The 22,958-nt window shown below is 49.1% G+C and overlaps 1 protein-coding gene across 6 annotated transcripts in view; it reads left to right on the forward strand.

The window, feature by feature from the left end:
* The window catches only part of ZNF516 (zinc finger protein 516), a 112,675-nt gene that overhangs the window by 85,515 nt on the left and 4,202 nt on the right, over positions 1-22,958 (forward strand). The window contains exons 3-7 of one of the 6 annotated variants that reach the window (XM_082417332.1): positions 6,774-8,186; positions 13,170-13,211; positions 13,534-13,638; positions 14,471-14,538; positions 17,590-22,950. In XM_082417332.1, the coding sequence (XP_082273458.1) occupies positions 6,774-8,186; positions 13,170-13,211; positions 13,534-13,638; positions 14,471-14,538; positions 17,590-17,754 (1,793 nt within the window). In that variant the 3' untranslated portion in view covers positions 17,755-22,950. Of the gene's footprint in view, positions 1-6,773; positions 8,187-13,169; positions 13,212-13,533; positions 13,639-14,470; positions 14,539-17,589; positions 22,951-22,958 lie in introns of those variants that run through there. The other 5 variants (XM_082417333.1, XM_082417335.1, XM_082417334.1 and 2 more) reach the window with 5 other exon arrangements.

The following is a 22,958-nucleotide window of genomic DNA, read 5'->3' on the forward strand; positions in this document are numbered from 1 at the left end:
AGATTGAACCAGCCTGGGGCAGTGTTTTTCAGCGTTTCCTTTGCTTGCACAGAAAGCTTATTAAACCGTGTTTGTTAATCGAAAAGCCCCATCGATATTGCAGCTAAAACATTTTCTTAAGTCATTTCTACATTGTATCCAAGACATCCTACGATAATCCTCTTCATCACATTTCATTGAGATTCAGTGTTTCTGAGATTCTTTCAGCTGAAATATCTTTCCAGGGACTCTTTCCACCGCCAGACACCTATGCAGTTTTCTCTTTGTTAATTTCTTGCGTTTTAATTGTCTCAGTTAACTCTCAAGTTTCAGCTAAATCTGGATGCATGATGGCTCTCGTTTCTCTCAAAACATCATACCTTTTATTCTGCCCTGTATCTATTTTTGTTAACAGCTTTCCCTTTTCTTTAATTTTTAAATTTTTAAAATTTTTTGGTTTTGGCTGCATTGGGTCTTCGTTGCTGCTCGTGAGCTTTCTCTAGTTGCGGCGAACGTGGGCTACTCTTCGTTGCGGTGCGCGGGCTTCTCATTGCGGTGGCTTCTCTTGTCGTGGAGCACAGGCTCTAGGCGTGCAGGCTTCAGTAGTTGTGGCTCATGGGCTCAGTAGTTGCGGCTCGCGGGCTCTAGAGCACAGGTTCCGTAGTTGTGGCTCACGGGCTTAGTTGCTCCGCGGCATGTGCGATCTTCCCAGACCAGGGCTCGAACCCGTGTCCCCTGCATTGGCAGGTGGATACTTAACCACTGCGCCACTAGGGAAGGGCCCCAGCTGTCCCTTTTTAAGACAGGGTAAAAGAAATTAGAAAAGAAGGGTCTTCTGAGAAACATTATTTAAAAACGGATGTTCTTGGTGTCACAGGAAGTTTTCAGTAACTGGTAATATGTGTTATAAAAGTTACTAGGAACTCACAAATATTAAAAATAACCTCTGAAATCTCAAAATTGCTTTTAATCGGGTAGTTCTTAATTGTGAGAATTCTTCAGGCTTACAGTACTTGGGATATTGTATCTTTGGGGAGAGGGTTATTGTTTGTCCCATATAAGGCTCAAATCACAAGAATAATTTGGGTTTAGGCTATTTTCTATCTCGAGAAGCTACTCAACCCCACTCCCGCTTCATACACTTGGGTGTGGAATTAGTTTGGTGGATCTTTCTTTTCAACGAAGAGGAACGGCTAGGAAGGGGCATGAAGACAATCTCATGGTCACAGCCACTGGGGTTGGGAGAACCAATTACCTGAATACGCAGACTGCTCTCAGCCTTGAGCGCCAGCTGCCCTTTGCGGTCATCACTACAGATGTTACATCTGGGTTTTAACTCAGGGACGGGGCTGCTGATGGAATCTCGTACTCAGGTTGTTCCCAGATCACCTCCTGGGGCAGGAGGAGGGGCCGCAGGAGAGAGCATCTCTTCCTATTTCCTCTGCAGCTTGCACACTTCCTGGGGCCACGCGCTGGTCCTGTGGCCGGGTGGCATGAGGCGCTGGGGGCGGGGAGGCCGTGGCTCTGAAACCTCTGGGCCCTGGGAGGCGGCCAGGCGGCCCTCTCCAGCCTGACCAGGGTCGATCAGTACTTTGCGAACTGCTTTCTCTGGCCGCCATTTTGAGTTTTCCTGCGTGACCATGTGCTTGTGCATCCTATTTTGGAGAGAAAGTTCGTCTTCTAGAATTGCAGGACCTGAAGTCATTTGGGGGTCCAATATGAAAAGTTCTAGAAACTTGCTGCACACGTGAGGCTCAGTACTTCACCTTACGAGCACCCAGCCCAAATACGGGTAAGTTTTTGGAAAAGTCAAGTTAGGTTTCCCCCATAGCCTCTGATTCTCCCCCAGCAGTTACCGGACAGGGTCACCTCCATCCCTGCGGACCCTCCCCAGCCGTGGACGCAGCGGGTGGGCGAGGGCCGGACGGCCGGGGTAGGGATCGGGCTCCCCCAGCCACAGCGAGGCCTTCTGGAAGCTGCTCTCTGCCCCAGTTTCCGTACCTGCAGCGCGGGGGGGAGCAGCATTACCTCCTGGATGTGTTGAGAGAGGTGATAGCGGGTGTAGACGGCTCCGCTGGGGTTCCGGCTCCTGGGGAAGGGGGAGTCCTCTTCCCAGTCCCGCACTGGGCGCTCCTGGCTGGACGGCAGCTCACCGGCGGGAACCAAGACGCCTCCTTCCCCTTAAGGGCAACAGCGAACGTCTGTGTGGTTCCTGCTGCGAGCCAGGCCCTCGCTGCCTGGGGACCCCATCAGGGCCACGCCACCCCCAGACGAGGCTGGGCGATGCTGGCCGGATGGTGTGGTCAGCCATGACCGGGGTACCGCTGCCGGCGTCTGGCACCACATCCCGCTCGCCTAGGGGAACCAGGCCGGCGGGCGCCGGGGACCAGGTCTGGCCACCAGCAGTTGACCCTCCCTGGTGACGTAGAGCCGCGTCTCGGCAGGCGGGACTGGTGATCCACATTGCTCCTGCTTCCTCTCGATCCCGTTACAGACGTTAGTAGCTGATAACATCCTCTGAGATTTGCTTAGGCTCCTATCAGAATGAGTCACCTGAGTTCACAGCGTAACTAACTGGGGTGAGAAGCTGGGGAGACTGGTCAGGAATCAGCTGACGGCGGGCACAAGTCAGCCTATAAAGCTCCTCCCTCCATACCCAGGACACGGCTGCCTGCAGTGACCGTAGGTTTACTGAAGGGTCCGTCGGGACACTCGTGCCAGGGGAAGGCCCACCGTAAGGTAAAGGCATGCAGGGTTCTGTGCTGCGTTAGTTTCTGTTTTGTTTTTTGTTTCTGTTTTGTTTTTTGTTTTAACCAAGGGTGGGAAGCGAAGAAATTATAATAAACATAAAAAGAGAGGCAAAGAGCCACAGTCACATGCTAAGGGGACAGACTAAACCAAGATGACCTGATGAGGTGATATATGATAACCAAGGATTAGAAATGAGGCTCTTCTTGTAAAAGCGCCTTCAGTCCCCGAACTTGAAACCGTTCCCTGTGGCCCATCCCAGGCTTCCGTGTGATGGCTGCACACGCGCTCCCAGAGGGAAGTGCTAACTTGCTGCTTTTAAAGTTACACATGAAGCAATGACAGAGCGTTTTCTCAAAAAAGAAGTGTGTCTCCCCCTTACATCACTCAGACATACCTGTGCAGATTCTACCACATCTGAGTCCACTGAATTGGAAGAAAAGCTGTGAGGCCGTTGAGGCACCTGTGAAGCCGACAATTCATTTCTGGTGGTCGTTGGTCCCTTCTGCATAATCCTCCCAGCCCTGAAGTTGAAGGGAGAGAGAGACAGCCTGTGGCCCCCGGAAGGCCGGCTCCCCCACCCCGCCACCGCCTGCTGGGAGCTGACCTCCAGCCCCGTGGCAGCTCTTTGTCTGTCTCGGCCTCTCCTGAAATCCGGTTCTCCGTGACTCCCAGTTACTTGTCCTCTGTCGACCCCAGCATGCCTTGATCGTGGCCACAGTTAGAATCACCCAAAGGTTCTTTCAAAAAACGTGCAGACCCTTCTTCCCCAAAGGCTGGTTTTTGGTCTCGGCACTGGCCTTGGGTCTTTTCTTCCAGTGATGGTTCACGTCCTTTGCAGATGATGCCAGGGGGCACCCAGAATGCTGCTGTGGATGAACTAGCCCTCCCTCCCTCCCTTCAGGACACAGGGACTGAATGTCAAAGTTTGTGGTGGTCCAGCCAGCAGCCCTCTGTTCTAGGTGGCACGGTCCAAGTTCCTGCAGTCATTCTCCGCATTACTTGGTTTCCGGAGACCTCCCTCCGTGAGCCTGTCCTGGATATGCTTTTGGCTCTTCTTAGTATGGGGCTCAGAGCCGAGACTGGGCTCCTGCAGCTAGGTGAGCACTGTCGGTGCCCTTGCCTCCCTGGCTGTGGCTGTGGCTTTACCTTGATACATCAATAAAACCCTGGGCCATGGAGACTCACACTGAGCTTGTGGTCCCCTAGGAACCTGGACTCTTTTTCACAGCACAGCCCTTAAGCCAGACCTTTCACTTCCTGCACTTTGTTTCTTCTTGTTAGTTTTGAGCCTTTGTTACCTCCTGTTGAAAACTTTGGAATCTCTGTCTTTTTTTTTTTTTTTTTTTTGGTGATGGTGGGGCTGTGGGAGGACCGAGGCCGTAGCATCCTTAGGAGACCTTCCTCCCTGTGGATTCTGGGCGGCGGGGTCGGGTCAGCTCCCAGTCTACCTTGTTGTCCAGCCACATTTCATCTTATGCCCAAGACTGTCAGGAGGCACCAGGTCCATGTGTCCTTCTGTCCCCTAAATGACCAGTGTGGTAAGCCTCTCAAAAGAGGGAATCATGGGCTTTTACGGTGCTCTTGCTTTTTACCTCCTAAACCAGAGATAAAATATTTTGAAACGGTACCTGTTGTATAAACCAGAATCCCAAGGCTCACAGAATGGATCTAATCTGCTTTCTCAGCTGGGCAATTGAAAAGTGCGTTTTTGATCTGCGTTAACATTGCTACAAACTGCTTCCTTTGCTACTCAGTGCAATTTAAGACCCATGCACAGAGGTGAGGAGCTAAGGAAGGCGTTTCGGAACCCTCACGCAGGTGTGCTGGCCCACCGTGAGGTGTGGGGATCCTCGGAGCCCTGTCTCTGAATTCCGTTACTGTGAGGGAGGGCCTGCTGTGATTTTTCACTTGGTGTTTTGGTCAGAGGTACTGGAGATGCTCGTGATGTTTGAAATCCTTTGTGGGAGCACATAACCTTTGGGGGCTCTGACAGATGTGCTCTGAACACCTGCAGATGTGTAGTGTCAGGTACAGCGGCCCTGTTGTTTCAACTAATAGGCTTTGGCGTGTGTTCTCGTAAATCCATATGCCTTTAATGCAGGAAAAACTAGGTCCCCCAAGCCGCCGTCCTGACTCTCTTTGAAAGTGTAAAAGTGAATTTGACAGACTGAGCCTCAGCCTGAATTAAACAAAGGCCAAGACGGTCCCCTGCATTTAATTCCAGGTTAAATGCCCTTTTTATCATCAGAGCTTTCCAGGGCCGCCCGGTTTGCTTTCTGAGTAACGCTAGGTACCCACATGACAGGCAGGTATATCTAACTTTATTTAAATGTTAGCTTTTCAGAGCCTATAGGATCAGAAAACGTATTCCTCCTTCGTCTTGTTTCCTGACCAATTCTGCCGATCACTACATACTGGTAACATTTCTTATGTGGACGTAATCCTTTAAAGTTGCTTGTAAGTGGCTCTCTAACTGCCTACTAATTGAAAATGAATATTCGTTCATTCAGGTGTTCACTGAGTATTTGTTCACTGTGTTCCTTCAGGTCTCTGGTAAATGCCTTCTGTGAAGGACACTTTGCTGCTTTCCTGAAGATCCCTTTGGAATACACTTTTTTTTCTTTCTTTTTTCACCAATTTGATGTGATTACTGTCTTAACTCCAAAAATATACTTAGAAAAATTTTATTTTATTTTATTTTTTGTTTTTTATTGAAGTATAGTTGATTTACAATGTCGTGTTAGTTTCAGGTATACAGCACAGTGATTCAGTTATGTGTGTGTGTGTGTGTGTGTGTATATATATGTATTTTCAGATTCTTTTCCCTTATAGGTTATTACAAAATATTGAGTATAGTAAAATACTAAGTTTAGAAATATAGTAAAACACTGAGTATAGAAAAATTTTAAAGAACATTCTGTGTAAACAGATACCTACATTCCATGAGAATGTTAAAATCTCTAAAAAATTCTTATTTAAAAACCCACAGTATTGGGCTTTCTCATAAAAGAAAACCTAAGATTTTAGTCAATCCCCGCTATGACACCTGTAATGAGAAAAAACACCTCCGAGCTCGTACTGATGGAAAGAATCCACGCTCTGTAGTTCGGAAAGGTTTAAGACATCCAGGAACGTTTGTGCACCTTCTAACTGAAATAAACCCAAGGTCGTCAGTGCAGACTTCAAGTGGGTTTTTTGTTAAATCGTGTCGAATCCACTTGCAGTGCAGTCCGGTCGGGGAGAAGCTTTGCAGCCTCGGTGCCCAAGCTCAGGGAGCCTGGCTGCACTTGGGGTGATGTCGCCGGCAGTCACCCGGGAGGGTGCGAGGCCGCCCCGTGGCAGGGAACCCGTGCCCGGCCAGCTCTCCTGTAGGAGGCTCCAGGCAGACCCCACAGGAGCGGCAGTGGGCGTCCCACCCAGGGAGCACCGTCTCTCCCGGGCATTCCGCCCTGGGAGGCGCGGGGACGAAGAGTGTGACTCACCCCCTTCCCTCTCATGCCTCCAAAGGAAACTGTTGGTGCCCAGGTTTTGGAGCTGAATGTTGGACTTTACTAGGCAGTCACGGGGGCCCATCCTGAATCGGCCCGTAGTTTCTGAGGCAGCTGCAGGATCCCTGGAGGGAGAGCATACTTTTCCAGCCCTGCCTCTCTGTGACCACGGGCTGAGGGGTTCTTTGAAAGTCATGGAAAGCCTTGTGCTGTTATAAAGAATTAAGTCTTTTTTCCTGGTTTTTGATAGAACTGGTCCCCCTCTGTTAACTAGTAACAGTGTAGTTGTATGTCACTAGATAGGCAGCTGTGTTATTTTCCCCTGTAGTCTACTGAGTCATCTGATTGGAAAAGAAGCCGCACCCCAGATAGCGCCATTTTGCCCTCAAGTTTGATCCGCTCTTAACAGAGCTTACTGATCCAGGTCCTGGATCTCACTGTTCCTGAGACCCACACGCTTCCCTCCACATGTGCACGTGGCGGTTTGGGTGTGCTTCTCTGTCTTCTGTTCTGAAGAGAAATGGTAACGTCACGTTTTCCATTTCGATCCTCCAGGGACAAAGCCACACCGCTGCTGCTTTCCTGAAGAAGTAGCCTCCACTGCGCTCTCCAACGGAGACCAAAGTCACACACTTGGAAATAACCCATCGGGGAGAGCTGCCAGGGAGCCCGGCGCGGGGATCGCAGCTTCTGTGTCCGTACTTGAAAGCAGTAGCAGAGATACTTCCAAGAGAGCAGAGCAGCCTAGGTTTTCTGTGGACTTAAAGATGCCAGCATTTCACCCCAAGCAAGAAGGCCCCGGCTCCAGGGATGCTGCAGACCTCCCTTCACGTCCCCCTCAGACTGCGGATCTGCAGCTCCCTTCTGAGAGCCAGGCCACCCACCCGCAAGAGAAGCTGTCCGATTTGCACAACACGGAGCATTCCGGGGGAGGGAAGAGGGCGCCGGCCCCCGACCTGATCCCACTGGACCTGAGTGAGCGGTCGACTCGGGCTGACCCCAGCCACAAGGAGCTGGCCTCCTCCCTACAAGCTGCTCTGGCTGTCCACCCGTGTCCTTACTGCAGCCATAAGACCTACTACCCTGAGGTGCTTTGGATGCACAAGCGCATCTGGCACAGGGTCAGCTGCCACTCCGTGGCCCCCCAGTGGATTCAGCCCAACGGTTACAAAAGCATCAGAAACAACTTGGTTTTCCTCACCCGGAGCGGACGCACGGGCCCCCCGCCTGCCCTCGGGGGCAGAGAGTGCCAGCCGCTGCCCATCTCCCGGTTCACCCGCACTCAGGTGCCGGGTGGGGCGCCGGGCCCCAAAGGGAGCCCCTCGCCCCTGGGGATGCCCACGAAAGCCGCCGGCTTGCCCAGGAGCAAGGAGAGCCACCCCGGCGGGCCCTGCGCGCTCTGGGCGGCCGGCCCCGACGGGCATCGGCAGACCAAGCCCGGCCCCGGTCCCGGCCCCGAGCAGCTCGGGGCTCCGCCGCCCCCGTCCAAGCCCAAGCAGGAGGCCGGCCCCAGAGCCGGGCCCGCGGCGGGCAGCGGGGGCTTCAGCAGAAGTGCCACACCGACGCCCACCGTCATCGCCCGGGCGGCTCCCCAGCCCCCGGCCAACAGCAGGCAGGGGGACAAGTATGGCCTCCCCCCAGCGGGGGCCGGCCTCGGTCCCCCAAATAAGCACAGTGCCCTGGACCCGCCCAAAGCCAAATTCAGCCCTCAGCCTCAGGGTCAGCCGCATGGGAAAGGTGACGGGGGCCCCCCTCTACCTCCCCGAGAGCCCCCCGCCAAGGTCGGCTCCAGAGGGACTGCGGCCTCGCAGGCCCAGCCCATCCTGCACACCATCAAGCAAGAACCTGCGTCCGAGGGGCCCGAGAAACGCCTGGACATCCTCAACATCTTCAAGACGTACATTCCAAAGGACTTTGCTTCTCTCTACCAGAGCTGGGGCGGCAACGGCCCTGCGCTCGAGCACAGAGGTAAGGGCTGCGCGCCCTCTCCCCGCCCGCCCTGGGGGCCCTGGGACCTCACGGGGGCGCCCCTCCTTAGCAGGGCACAGCGTGCCCACTGGCTGCGTCTGAGCCCCGACGCAGCGCCCTGGCTGCTGTGCCCGGCCTCCTGGTGACGTCCCCGGCACACCCAGTCACGTCCCCTCCACGCTGACAGGCTGCCTCCGTGGCACTTCTCCACTTGGTCATTTTATCTTATTTTTCTTCTTATTATTTTTGTGGCCGCACCCCACAGCTTGGGGGGTCTTAGTTCCCCGACCAGGGGTCAAACCCAGGCCCTCTGCAGTGAAAGTGCCGAGTCCTAACCACTGGACTGCCAGGGAAGTCCCTCCGTTTGGTTATTTTAAACAAGAATCGGTAGATGTTCATTGTCTCATGCTTCTCCAAAGACAAGATGTGCATTTGAAGTGGTTACTTAAGTTTTATCTTTACACGTATATAATTTTAAAAGCGCGCATCAGTACTGCAACATTCGTTAGCAGAGCCTTTGCAGAATGTGAATGTCCCTTACCAGGTTTGGGGAATTGACTCATGTTTAAAATTCTGGAAAAGTTTATACCTCAGATCATTATCTTCCTTTCCTCCCAGTACCTCGGTATTAATATCTAATAGGAATAATAATTAGGAATTGTCAACAAATTTCCACAGGCTCTGTTGAATGCCTGCATGGGATGTGATGCCCTCTTCTTGATTATAAATTGAAGGTAGCTCTCAGTTAATATCCAGAGCACTGGGAAATCTAAGTAATTCCATTAAAAAATAAATAGACAAAAACCCCTATGGGGCTCTGGCTCTCAGTTACCTTACCTGGGTGGTCCTAACCCTTCTTTGGCTACAACTGTACATCAAGCATCTGTAATTTATTAAAGTAGGGTACCATTTCAGGTGAATTGTGAGATCCAGTCCCTCAAATTCCAGGAGCTCAGAAGCACCTTTGGGGGACAGAGTTCAGATCGGGGGAGTCAACGTGCACAGAGGCACCCGATCCGCTGTGTGGGGTGCCTGGTGGCAGGCGGGTGTGCGTCTCTCAGTTCCTGGCCTCCTCCTGTGGCTTGGAACCTGCCCAGCTCCGTCGCTGGTGCCACGTTGGTGTGACGAGGAGGCCTTTGGTCCATGTTGACCCTTAGAGAAAAACGAAGGTGTTTTTTGACTAGCAGAAAACTCAGGCGTTCCACAGGCTTAGAGATTTTGTCAGCGGGGTCCTTACGCCAGGTGTTTCTGGGGCTGTGGCTCAGAGACAGAGCTTCTCGAGAATTTCTAGAATGAAGCGGAGGCCTGGCTGCCTGGAGGTGGTGGAGGCTTTCATAAGATGCGGTGCGCAGGGCGTGTCCTGGTTAAGACTCTCATCCCCTCCCCTGTGCTTCAGGTGCTCTGGGCGCACGGCCCTTGGTAGGTGGGGAAGGGCTGCTACCACGTAGCTTAGCGTTTCCACCTTTTTGGTGGTTGTTAAGGTTAGTGAGCTTTCCCTGTTCTCAGCAGTGTTCCCCAGTCGTGCAGATTATTTGCTCTGAGATGGAATAAACATATTGGTTCGCCTTTTGGATCTCATGCCAACCTCAGTTCTCTAGATATAGGTTTTCGTGGACCCTAAAACGGAGAGCACTTGGATATAGATGATGGTGAGTTTCGTGGGCGCCGTGCTCCTGGTCACTTTCTCCAGTGCTTCCCGGAGTCTACACCCACCTGCAGAGCGAGTGGCGTCTGCACCAGTGTTTGGATGACTTCCACTTTAGTAAACCAGACTTGAACTTCATTTGTTACAACCCACGGCCTGCCCGATCACAGCTCTGAACCTGACAGTTCGCACCTAGTAAGCGGCCCACATGCCCACTTCCTAAAGGCTCTCTGTGCCGCGCGTGGACCTGCCTTGTTGTTGCTTTTCTTCCCAAAAAAGTAGAAGTGAGTTTTAAGTTAAGGTTTAGAGAATATCAGATGACAGGCAGACTTTTGAAGTACAGGTAGCCTGAAATGTTTTCCATTTCCTTAAGATTTTTTAAATAAATGGTTCTAAGGCTCCCCCCTCCCCTTAAACAGAGGTTAGATATTTATCTTTTAAATGTGAAAAATGCTAAATCGTCCTCAAAGCGTGTGTGCTGTTCTTGCATGATTTACTCTTCTCATGTCAGGTGTAAGTCTGCAGATTTATGGTGTTTTCCCTCACCCTGGTTTGGGTTTCTTAGGGGAAGTGCTTAAAATTTTTTGGCCTTGATGTGTGAGTTCATAAGTGCGGTTTGAGAACCGAAGCTCTTGGGTTTAGGGAAGAACTGAGGTCAGCTGTGTAAATCCTGGTCGGCCTGCCTCAGTTTACCTTGAATGCCCCCCCCCCAGGGGGGAATTGCTCCTCCCCGATGTCCCCTTCTCTCCCTCATGGACTCGGTTTGGCTCCTGTTCTGGACTTGGGGGTGGTTCAGAGCAAGCCCAGAACTCTTCTCATCTCCGGCCCATCGCGTCTTCAAACCCTGTCCTTTGCCTCTCCTGCATCCCTTTCCCGGTCCAGCGGCGGATGGGTATCAGTCCCTGCTTGGCCTACGGGGGGCCGTCGCTGGTTCCTTTCTCCTCTGAGTGTTTGTTTATGATGCTTTGAAAGTGACGTAGCTGCAGGGAAACCCAGCAGGTGTGGCGAGGTCTGTCTGAGAGGTGAACAGAGAAGTGGTGTTTCCTGTTATGGAGACTCTATGTTTACTATTGCAGCCTAGGAACGATGTGCAGCCCCCTCCCAAAAATTACATTCCCGACATGTTACTGAATTTGCAGTAACTAAACTCTCAAGGTTTTAGTTTCTGCTCCGTGCTGAGTACCCATTTTTTTCTCGAGTACCTATGTGGTTGACTTTGGAGTCTAGAGTCTAGAATCTGAGCGAATTCATCTCCATTCCAAATAATCTCTGCGACTGTCCTGTTCCACGAGTCTGTCAGCACTTTGGGGGCTCACGCTGTCCTCCGATGCAGTCTTGCTGTGTTTCCCCGAGGGGTGTCGTCTGTGAGTGAAGATCGCAGCCTCCCCACGCGGGCCGTGGGTGACACGTATCACGGTAGGAAGGCAGAAACGTGCAGGAGGGAATCTTGTAAAAGAAGAGGCACTCACCTGTTGTGGACACGAGATCCTTGTGGTGCTGGAGGTGTGACCCTGTGAGTCTCAAGGGAGGTATTGTCTTGAGACAGAGGAGGTGCTCTCGGGCGACGTCTCTGAGACATCAAGGTTTTATGAGGTTAAGAGAGAGAATTCTCAGAGAGCTTTTCCCCACTTGTGTTTTGACCAAATGATGTTTGTGTAGAAATGAATAGTCTGGAAACTCTGCCAAAAGAGAAAAGATGTTACTTGGAAACGATTATCGTCACTTCCCTTAGGGGCTCGAAGCCTAATCCTTTAAGGATAAAAAAAAAAGCTACATTTCCTGTGATCATTCTGCTGTGTAGATCCCAAGGCTGGAAACAGGTATGAATGGAACGTGAGTGGTTTGTTGATAGAACAATCATAAAATAGTAAATTATCTGTGTTTCCAGAATTTGTGTCCAGTCTGTAGTAGAGGATGATATGGATTTTAGAATTAAAAAAATCGAAAATAAAAGAACAGGATAATTCTGGATAGGATAATATATAAGGTTTTTCTTGTTGGGACTTTAAAAAAATCTTGTATGCCCAAGACATATTAATAGGATGATGACAGAAGATTTGTACTTCCTTTGTGTGAATCTCGGTAGAATCTTTGCAGGATCCTTCAGTTTCCTTCCTCCCCTGGCGGGGGTGGGGAGGACCTCTTGCAGCATAATGAAGTTGAATGAGTGTTGACAGGGCTTTGGAGGAGAGTCTGCAGGTGCCCCCGAAGACCCGCCAGGCCTCTTCCTTTCCTTTCTGAGCCCACTTTCTATACACAACTTTACTTTTGAGGTCAGAGTGTCAGAGCTGCTTGCTCACCAGGTAGCCTTCAATTCAAATGAAGTTTGTAACCTTTCTCACTAGCTCAGAATTTTGGAGTAGCTTGGGCATAATATTATTGACCGTAAAGGGCAAGGGTCTTTTCTTTAAAAAGTAGGGAGAAAATGATATGATAGAATGCATGGGAAGACAGTGTGTGTGTGTCTGTGTGTGCTGACGCATACTGAATTCAAGGAAATCGGAATGGGTGAGTGGGTACAAGGGCTGTGCTTTTTCTGCTGCTAGTTTGGATGGGAATTACTTAGGAAAAAAAAGTATGATAATGGCTTAGTTTTACATGTTGTGACCATTAAGATGCAAAGACCACATGGGGGAGTCGTCATCATTGGTGGGTGTCCTGGAGGCATCCTTAAGGACCTGCATCTAGATGCAGCCCCATTATTCTTGGGACAATCCAGGCAACCACAGCTGCTGTCAGAGGGGGTCTTCTTAGGAGCCCAGCTGGATGGTGCTCACAGTGAAAAGGAGGGAGGAACAGAAGCGAGGATAAAGTTGAGATCTGCCCTACAATTCGTGCATTTCTTTGGCTGTTATCTCCATAAACATTGCCTGTAATGTAGAAACCATTTTTTTATTATTTTTATGTGTTGTGGCTTCTGAATTAGGACAAGAGAGTGATTTGGTTTCAGCTGTTTTGGCTAAGACCCTTGGCCATCCTTTCACTCGCCTTTTACATTCAAATGTCAGACTTTAGGTGTGTGAATACTCAGCTCAGGGAACATTGTTTAAAAAGATTTGTTGTGATAGGCATACCTTTTTCTAGTTAGTATTTTTGATTTTTGTTTTCCCATTGAGTTGAGCTACCACTGAGCCTGATGGGAAGATCAGGCTGGGAAAGTCATTTCAGAGCTACTGTTACATGAAAAATTAGGCTTTTCTTCAGAGAGATGCCCTCATCCAGAAAAGGCAGACAGACAAGTACGCGTCTTCTGCGTCCCTTCTCTAGCAAAAGCCGGACATCTTTTAGGGTCAGGAGGGAACAGGAGGTCGGTGCTCTAAGACCGGCCTCCTTCCTAGGTGTCCCGTCTGTGCTCTGCCCGGGATGTGCAGGACACACAGGTAAGGGGCCGGCAGGGGGGGGAAGGTGGGGATGGCGCAGCTCCCGGGCGTGTGCTCCAGCATCGCCTTGGGGGCAGGGCCCAGCCCTGCTTCCTGGTCCCTCACTTGGTCTGGCCACATCACTCCCATCGGCCGGATGCGGGCCACCAGCTGCCCGGGTCCCACACACCTGAGGGCGCATCATGGGAGTGGAATTTAATCCTCTCTACTCTGTGCTCCCTCGCGGTCCTGCGCGTGCGGGCTGTCAGGACACAGCGGAGGGACTGACGATGTTTTCCTCTCGCCCGCTTCCTCCCTCCCCCACCCCTGCACCGCCGCCCAGGGACGCTCCGGACGCCGGCCCACCAGGGAGACTTCGTCTGCGTGGAGTGTGGAAAGTGCTTCCACCAGCCCAGCCACCTCCGGGCCCACACGCGGGCTCACACAGGTACCTGCCCGGGGGGCCCCGGGGGGGACAGTCTCTGTTTCCCGCAGTCGGTGACGTATTTAGATTTCTCTCGGGTGAGGTGAGGGGTCAGGCCTTCTCTCCTGGGATTACACTCTAGGCTGTCCCATCCGGCACCTGCACCTGCAATGATATTTCCTTTGCATCCAAGTGCCGTGTGGTTTAATCTGAGATAAGCCTGTTTTGCAAATGCTCCACTTTAATTAGAGTGGACTCCTCAGAAGTGCCCGGGGTAATGAGTTATGCTGCCACCAGGACGCACTGAAACCCAAGTCCCCCATCGGCATGACACCCGGCTGCCTGCTTTCCTCATCGGCACCAGCTGGCCTCTGTGGACCGGTGGGTGCTGAGTGGCAGAATTCCTCGGCCTGTTTGTCAAGAGCTTGCCTGAGATGGACTCAGGGGGACGCAGTGTGTGTGTGGTGGGAACACCACACAGCCAGGGCGAGGCGGGGCCGGGGGTGCTTCATCCCAAGCGTGAAGGATGCATCCGTACCCCGGTCGGGTCTGATGCAAAGTGACAGGGGCCAAACGGTAAGTGACGCAGAAGGAGGGGCCCTCTGCACGCGCCTGGCTAATTAATGTTGTCACTGATGGGTCTCTTTGGCGAGGAAGCCTGAATTAAAAAGGGCACCGGCCCCAGGCAGCGTTTTCAGTCTCTTACAGTAAGTGTTATGGTAAACTGGTATTTTCTGGCCACAGGCTGGACGCTGGGTCTTTTTTTTTTGTGCAAGTGCTTAATCTGTGAGGGGCGCGTGTCACGGGGCGTCGGGAAGCTAGTGTCCTCCTGCTAACACACACCTTGTTCTCACAGTGCTGTTTGAGTCTAACGGCCTCCGAGGTGCTGAAGCCCACGCCACCTCCGCAGACGCCCCCAAACAAGTAGGTCTCCCGACTCACGGGTGTGTGGGTTTTCACGTGGTAGCTGGGAAGAGGGGTGTCACGATGTTCATCACAAGGGTACCACGTGGTGTTTTACCAGCTGTGTACGTAGCTTTGCGTTGCTGCGGATCGGAGCCCAGGGCTGCGGGACAGTCTGTGGGTGCCTGATAATCACTGAAGGCGGCTCAGGCCGTGAACGACACGGTCGGGGTCGATGCAGCTGCGTTGGGTCTCGTTGCGGGTGACGGAATTGGTAGAGACCGGTGGTGACGGAAAACACCAGAAAGTCATACTTTTCCACTCAAGATGTTTTGCTTGGAGGTTAGCTTGAGAACAAGTTAGGCTTTGTCTCTTGTCTTCAGAACCGTATTTTAAAAAATTTTTATTGGAGTAGAGTTGATTTACATTGTTGTGTTAGTTTCAGGTGTACAGCAGAGTGTATCAGTTATACATATATCCACTCTTTGTTTAGATTCTTTTCCCATATAGGCCATTACAGAGTTTTGAGTGGAGTTCCCTGTGCTATGCAGTAGGTTCTCATTAGTTGTCTATTTTATATATAGTAGTGTGTGTTTGTCAATCCCAATCTCCCAATTTGTCCCTCCCCTTGGTAACCATAAGTTGGTTCTCTGCGTCTGTGACTCTATTACCACTTTGCAAATAAGTTCATCTCTACCATTTTTCTAGATTCCACATATAAGCGATATTATACGATTAATATTTATCTTTCTCTGTCTGACTTACTTCACTCTGTATGACACTCTCTAGGTCCATCCATGTCGCCGCACATGGCATTATTTCAGAACCGTATTTTTGAATCACTCCATAAGAAGCGTTCTGCTGAGTTTGGTGTCTCAGGGCCTCGTCTTTGTCCTGATTGGATTCTCTGTCTAACGCACACCACCGGCTCGGCCGTAATGCGTAAGATACCCGTGTGCGTGTACACAGAACGTGGGTCACCGTAGATGTGTGGCCTTAGTGCGTTCAATCCACAAAAGGTGGCCAGCTCCTGGGCATGAGTGACTGTGGGATTCGGTCTGTAGCTCTGAAGTAAGGGGGTGCACGCCATCCTAAGTGGTCTGTCCCGTCATCCTCGGCTAAGAGCATGTGGTTTCAGAGCTCTTCTTCCTTTCTGCCCCTGACAGGATGTCACACCCGTCCTCGTTCTCCCACAAGCATTTTCTCCATAACCTTCTTGCTTTCTGATTGGTTGCCGTAGGAGGTTCTGTAACTGCAGCCTCTCCCCCTTGTAAATGAAGAGGGGTTTCCTTGCTGCCAGAATAAACATCCAGGATCCGGTCCAGGTGGTCAGATCCAGTTAGCACACCTTGCCCGGACACGTGTGGGGTTCATGGTCGTTGACAATGATGATGGTGACATAGATGTCAGAAGAACCTCCAGAAATTCCAGTCCGTTTCTCTAGAAGAGAATAGTGAGCGATAAAAACACTGCCCAGAGCCTGCTGCTAATTAATGGTCGAGCTGGCCTTACGATGGACGGTACCTGATCAGAGGCTTTGGTTTTGTTTTTTGTCGAATTTTCAGAATCCCTGTTTTTTGTTAAAAGCCTTTTCTTCATATATTATGGACAGAATGCCTTGCCCTTTGTTATAGTTTTTTAGTAAGTGACTTCTCTCTTAATAAAACCCATAGTTTTAGAATGAAAGCTGTTATTTCACGATGCTATGACAATTGATGAAAAAAATAACATCTCACTGAACGCAGAATATAAAAGATTTCTGGACACATGTGACCTCAGCTCGAATTACGCAGCACTCGCCTTTTAAACAGAAGTAAAACCCCCTTTCGACAAGGCACACTGTGATGTGTCTGTGGGTTGTAGTAGCAGCGAGGTCATGCCGTAATTGCAGAATTACATACTGACAGTACAAGTGAAGTCAATCCAGAGCATTCCTGCAGGCACAGCGACCCATTCAATCCACCTAAGACGTGGCTTTTCCAGAAGAGTGTTTGACGGGGCCGGGGAGCACCAGGCAGGTCTCTGAATAACATAGTGAGATTCTTCAGGAACACACATCAGTTTATCTGGTGCACATGGATTCTACCTGAGCCTCTTTGAAAGGCTTCTGGTACAGGGAGAAATACATCAACAAAGCCAATCACTAAGACTGTATTTTAAATCAGTTCTATGTTACTTATAGTTATGCTGGGAATTCATCACAGCTGTTCCCCATTCTTGGTGATGAAAGAGAAAAGATGTATCTATATTTTTGTCTTTGTCTCTGTAAACCCAAGTTCTGCAATTTCGTACTTATTACCAGCCAACCTCTTAGTTTCACGTGTACAGTGACTCAATACTGTGGTCTTAGGAACTATTTACTCCTGTTGCAAGGCCTCCGTGGGTCAGCTGTCCTGCTTTTCAATCTCCTGACTGTGGTTGTCAGGCCCGTGACACCAGAACTGAGCTGGATTTATACACCTCTCGTGCTGGCATATTCGAGATATGGCTTCTGGAAGTACTTTTTGTCCTCTGTTACATTAAAAGTAGCTTTTGTTGATTAATCACTGAACATTTTGGTTCTTGAAGGAAATTCTGTTTTCTTTAACGTACTTTGGAATTTAAGAATTCTCATAGAGATGTCTCTGCCAGGATAAGTGAAAAACATAGCAGTAGTAGGTATCGGCTTATATCTTACTGTTCTTTCTTATTTTGGAGTTCTCACTGTTTACAAAAATCACAACTGCTGTCTTAGATTTAGAATACGATATAGATTCATAGGACAGTTCTGTGGTTATTTATGTCTAGAACGGGAGTCATTATACTTACCAGCCATGTTCTTTTTCATGTGTAGTGTGCTTTACAAACATTAACTAATTAATATTTAAATCATTCTTTTCCCGTGGGCTTTAGAAGCTGTGGGTCAGGGGAGTTTTTAAAATCGCACAACACTGTACTCACGCATAAATTATTTGATGTAACACTAACAGTTGATGGACTTCTATAGATATACATAATAGATGTTAAATTATCTAACTGAAACAGTATTTGGGAACTCAGTTTTGCAATAATCATTTATTCACTCATTAACAGTATTTATTGCGCACCTCCTGCGTGCCAGGCTCTGTCACATTGGTGGAGATAACGAGGATGTTGGGAGACAAGGTGAATAATTCTCCTGCTTTCATGGTTCCTGAGGTCCAGGGGTGGTTTAGAGAAGAACACAGGGCAGAGAGGTGCAGCGCTGTGATAGGGTGAGGGTCCTGGAACCAGGCTTGGGGCATCGAGAAGACTGTGCCAGGGTGCGGGTAGCCGGCAGATGCCCCCGCCGATACCCCCCGACCCCAACCCCGGCGGTGGAAGAGATGTCTCGTTGGAGGAATTGTATGGGGGGAGAGCTGGGCGGGTGGCCAGGCGCTCAGGACATGAGCCTGGGGAGACACACCGCCGTTGGGTACCAGCGCTGAGACGTGGGAATTCCATCCTGAGGGCAGTGGGGACCCTGAGCCGGGGGTGACGTCACCAGTGTTGTGTCTGTAGGGGAGTCGGGTTGGTCTGGGTGGGGGATGGATTGCGGAGGTTCCGGACGGTCAGCTGCGCCCCGCTCTGGAGGTGCTTGGGGTCACCCCAGCGAGACCCAGAGGCGGCCCAAGCTGGGGTGGGGCTGCGGAGAGCAGATGGGTGTGGGGATGTTTGGCAGCAGGAAGAACTTGGGGGTTGGATGCAGGATGGGAGGGAGGGGAAGAGATGGAGTGGACCCAGGTTCTGGCTTCAGGCTCCAGCTCTCGGGAGGAGCCATTCCTGGAGCCTGGAACGTGGCAGGAGGAGCCGGACAAAACCAGTTCCAGCTGACCTTCAAGTCAAGTTTGTGATGCCTCTTGGCAGGCGAATATGTGGGTTTGAAGTGGGTTTGATCCTGGTGGAGAACATATAAATATTTAATAGCTCTCAACGTTGAAGATCAGCCAAGATCAGCCAGTTCTACTCCAAGGGACTCAATAACCTGAATTATTAAGATGTTGGGTTATTGAGTAGGAGGCTTTCACCTAGACCTCAGCTCAGGCAGGTGAACTTCACCTGAGTTTCCTCATTTGTAAAATGATGACAACGGCAACACGTACTTCTGCGCTTGCGGAGAAGATGAACGAGGACGCTGGACTGAGCCTGGCGGGGACCAGACGTCCAGCACGTTCGCTGTTGTCAGTTACTCTAACTGAGAGGGAACAGTTGTCCTGAACAGCTGGGGAGACTCGGGTGCCGTGTATGTGTACGGTGCACATGCGTGTAAACAGGTGGACGCACGTGCTGATGCCTGTGTGGACGTGCCCGTCGTGGCCCGTCGTGCTCGGTCGTCACGGCCACTCCCTCTCCTCAGCATCTCCCTGCTTTGTCGGAACCTGGTCGTGTGCTTGTAAACACCCTGGTTTTGTCTTGTTTTGTTTTACAGTCTAGTTGTTAGTTGTGCCTTGAAGGGAGGATAGGAGAGCTCTTAGCTTGAGAAAAGTGTTGTCAACATAAATGTAGTTCTCTAGGTTGCTGCCTTGTGTTCAGACGACATCACACTGGTGGGCAGATGCCACGTCTGTACCCACAGCCATATGGCACCTGCCCTTACTTTACCGTATTAATATCTGAATTTTCTATGTGGGATAATCCTAATGTCATAATATACATACGTTGGAGTGGATTTAATCAGTTAATTTAGTTACTTGAGGAGGAATAAAAGAGTTTCCTTTTTTGTTTTTGTGTTTACAAGGTCATACGTGCAGTTTATTTATTTTTTGTTTTCCATTATGGTTTATTACAGGATATTGACTGTAGTTCCCTGTGCTATACATTAGGACCTTGTTGTTTATCCATCCTGTATATAATAGTTTGCATCTGCTAATCCCAAACTCCCAATCCGTCCCTCCCCCAGAGAGTTTCGTTTTGATGTGTTTTTGGTCGTGGTCTCTTTTCTGCACGCACACTGGCGAAGCCCCTTCTGTGTTACAGGCTTGCGCTTGAACTCAGAGATCCCGGAGCAGTTTCTTTATCAGCACAGTCCTCTGATGGGTGGGGTGGAAAGGATTACTGACTTGTTGGAAGTTAAAGGTCTGGATTAGGTGATAGTAGGGTATCAGATAGTTTGTTCCTGGGCACGGTATCTATTCCGTAGGCATCCCGTTCCTTTGCATTTATTGTAAAAGGGTTTGAGCCCTGGCAGCGAGGAGCCCTCGTCATTAGGGGAGCTTCCCGAGCTGTGGGGATGAATCTTCCAGCCCTTGGCAATAAAGGCACTTGCTGCTGGTGCTTGTTGTATTAGGAAGATAATTCTGATCATAAGAGAAGCTAATATTCCAAGCAAAACTCTACATTAAGAGGAGGAATTCATGTATATCATCATTTTCAAGATGCTTTGCCTTAGATTTAACACAACTGAACATTTAATTTCTAGTAGTCATCAAAATTCATCATTAGAAAGAACATTTTTTGAAAATAGTATGCTTTTTAAAATATTGGTATCACTGCGCTGTGGATGTTAGAGAAAAAAGTAGGGGGTTTCTTTAATGTTGTGGAGAAATTGTATTTTTCCAATTGTATTGTTCGTTAAATGTTAGAAATTAAATAATGGTCTTTCTAAAACCAAGAAAAATTAACCCTCTCTCCCTCCATTCCCCTGGTTTTGGGATTTAAAAGACCAGACCGTCTTTTGCTGAAATATGAAATCTGGTGTTACGATTTGTTTGGATTCCTTGCCAAAATGTATAGACTATGATTAATAGTTTATTACTTATTATTCTAAATGTTATTTTACAATAGTTAAGCTGGAGAAATAATTCCATTAATCAAAATAAAGGGAAGTGAGACGAAAAATGGCAACCTAATTTGTCTCATTTTTAGCTATGGAGATTAGAATGCAAACGATGGAGAAATAAATCCCATAGGCTGGTATATTTGAATCTATGTATGATCTGTTTTCAGTATCACTTTTAGATTCTCAGTATCACAGATCGCATTTCAAAATTCAGCTGGTTTGTCTCAGTAATTTTCTTACTCACGTAAACCAAATGTCTTGAAACACAGTATCCATTTTCCCACTCAGTATAACATAACGTGAAAAGTCGTGACTATAACTAGTGATTTATCCAAAATGACCTGTAATAACGCGAGTCCCAGCTAACTGTTGGCTTGTTGGGCAAGGTCCTTGTCAGTAAGATGTTCCCTGTACATCGTTAAACATTTAGCATCACCATGCGTGTCTAATGCAGGCCTTGGTCCACGGAGGCCGAGAGACTCGTGTGTGTCCCAGGGGATACAGGCTTTTGTGTGTTTGTAGGTCACTTACTCCCACGCATGAGCACATATGCATTCCTTTACCTTATAAGACAAAAGGGGAAGAAAAAGTAGGCCTCATCAAGTTCCAAAAGTCAGTATTCATCCCTGGAACACTGAAACGCCTTAAAGAAAGACCATATTTATTTCTGAATAAATATTGTTCAGTTTTACTGAAGAGTCCACAATTCACACAGCTGCAATAAAGAAAAGCCAAATTTTCTAAAAGCGTGTTTCTCGTTTTCTGATGACTCTTTCTTTGTGGGAGAATAAAAGCAACTTGTTTGTGCTCAGATATCATGTGTCAACTTAATGTAAGTATTTCTGTGACTCCTTTCTTCCATGGCTGCATTTTCCCCTGGGTGCTGATTTCTCAGATGAATTTCAGTCATTTCTTAAAAACCCTATATAAGACTGCTGTATTGAGGGATAAGGTGTTGGTCCCAACGAATCGGAAGTGAAAACAACTCTCTTAAAAGTGAGATGCTGTTTGAACGCATCCCCTCATTTATAAAGAGAAACTTGGCATCTGTGCCTCTAGATTTGTGGACTGAATTAAACGACCTGGTTATTCGGGTTAGCCAGATTTTGCACTCCCTCTAAAATAAATAGCTTTAAAACTTTCTGAGCCTGCAGTGTAAAACTTCAGTCCTTTACGGACAGAGGGCCATCTTCATGCTTCTTCTCTAACCATCCTTTTTCCTTCTTCCAATACAAGTCTGTGTATTCTGGTCCAAAGGAAGGGAAATCCAAGGAGATGCCTGGATTGTGTATACAGAACGTAGACACACACAACACACGTGTTCATACACATTCTTTGCCCATTTATGGAATCCCCAGCAAGTCTGTTTGCTACATACTTCCTCAAAACGTTCAAGGCCAGCCACCTAACAGCTAACAATAACTCCTGTTTTTCTGTCCGTAAACACAAAGGCCATTTTCCGTCCTCGAATGTATCTGGAACCAGTTCCAAATGAGCCCTGTCGATGATGGATCTCCCCACGGCGTGATGTCGCTGTGCAAAAATGCAAAACATCCTTCTCAGTTTACGGCAGGAAATTCACCGTCTACTTAAGGAAGTTTTATCACCTCTCTCATTCCGTTACTGTTTCCTACATTTCAAATAAACTACTGTCGGGACCACTGTGCCCACTCCCCCAGCCCCCCATAAAATTTTGTTGAATATCTTTCTGACTTCCGCTAGATGTCGACTGGTAGGTGTCGTGAATGCAGAGCTAGTTTTACGTAGGAGTTTTCTGAAACTATTAACTAAAGAGAGGCACTTAATTCATTTTGTCAACCAGACCCCCCCCCCCCAACACACACTTACTTCTAGGGTTCCTGCAGGCATAGCTGGAAACCAGTTGGAATTTCACACGAGTGCTGCATTTTATGTGTGCATGTTAATTTCAAGCTGTTGGCTTTACTTCATCGAGACTTTAGCTGAAGGTTAATGCGGTTAAGTAAGATTAATCTTGCCCTGTTGCGTCCTCAGATTGTAAACTCCATTGTTCAAACAGTGATGCTTCACGTGTCGTGAGAGAGCCTTCTCTGAAAACTTCGGCTCTCCTTCATTCTCATTTTCATCTTGCAGTTCCCTTGACTTTAGAATACCCCTTCTATTTTTCCAACGTGGTAATTATTTACGGAAATGGGTGGAAGCTTCCTCAGGTGCTGACAGACCTATGGGAGTGCTGTGCTTCTGGTTCGTAGGGCCCCCAGATTCAACCCTGTTCTGGCACTGCCATCCACGTGTGAACCCCGCTTTGTATTACTCACGGTGCATTGTTGTTTCGAATCCTCCTCCGGTCCCGTCTGGCCGTCTTTTTAACCTTTCCTCCGGAGCTGGTTCAGGCACTATGATTTGCTGTTCTTGCACGCGGAACAGAGATGCCTAATGATCCTCTGTAGATCGTTGGGGGTGATTTTCTCAAGCTGCCTTGGAAGGCAGGAAGGCACGTTGCAAACATATCCTGCTCACGTGCAGTGAGTTAAAGCTGAAGCCAGGGGTCTCTCTGCCGACCTGACTCAGTGGCTCTGCGAAGGTTGCTGTTTGTGCTTTGGGCATTGCTAAGAAAATTAATAGGAAAAATGCACTTGGAAAACCAAAGGCAGAAATGAGCTTTTCTCTTGTCTCTTTTTTCCCC

The sequence above is a fragment of the Balaenoptera physalus genome (genome assembly GCF_965194825.1).
Source record: "Balaenoptera physalus genome assembly, chromosome: 12".
Lineage (NCBI taxonomy): Eukaryota > Metazoa > Chordata > Mammalia > Artiodactyla > Balaenopteridae > Balaenoptera > Balaenoptera physalus.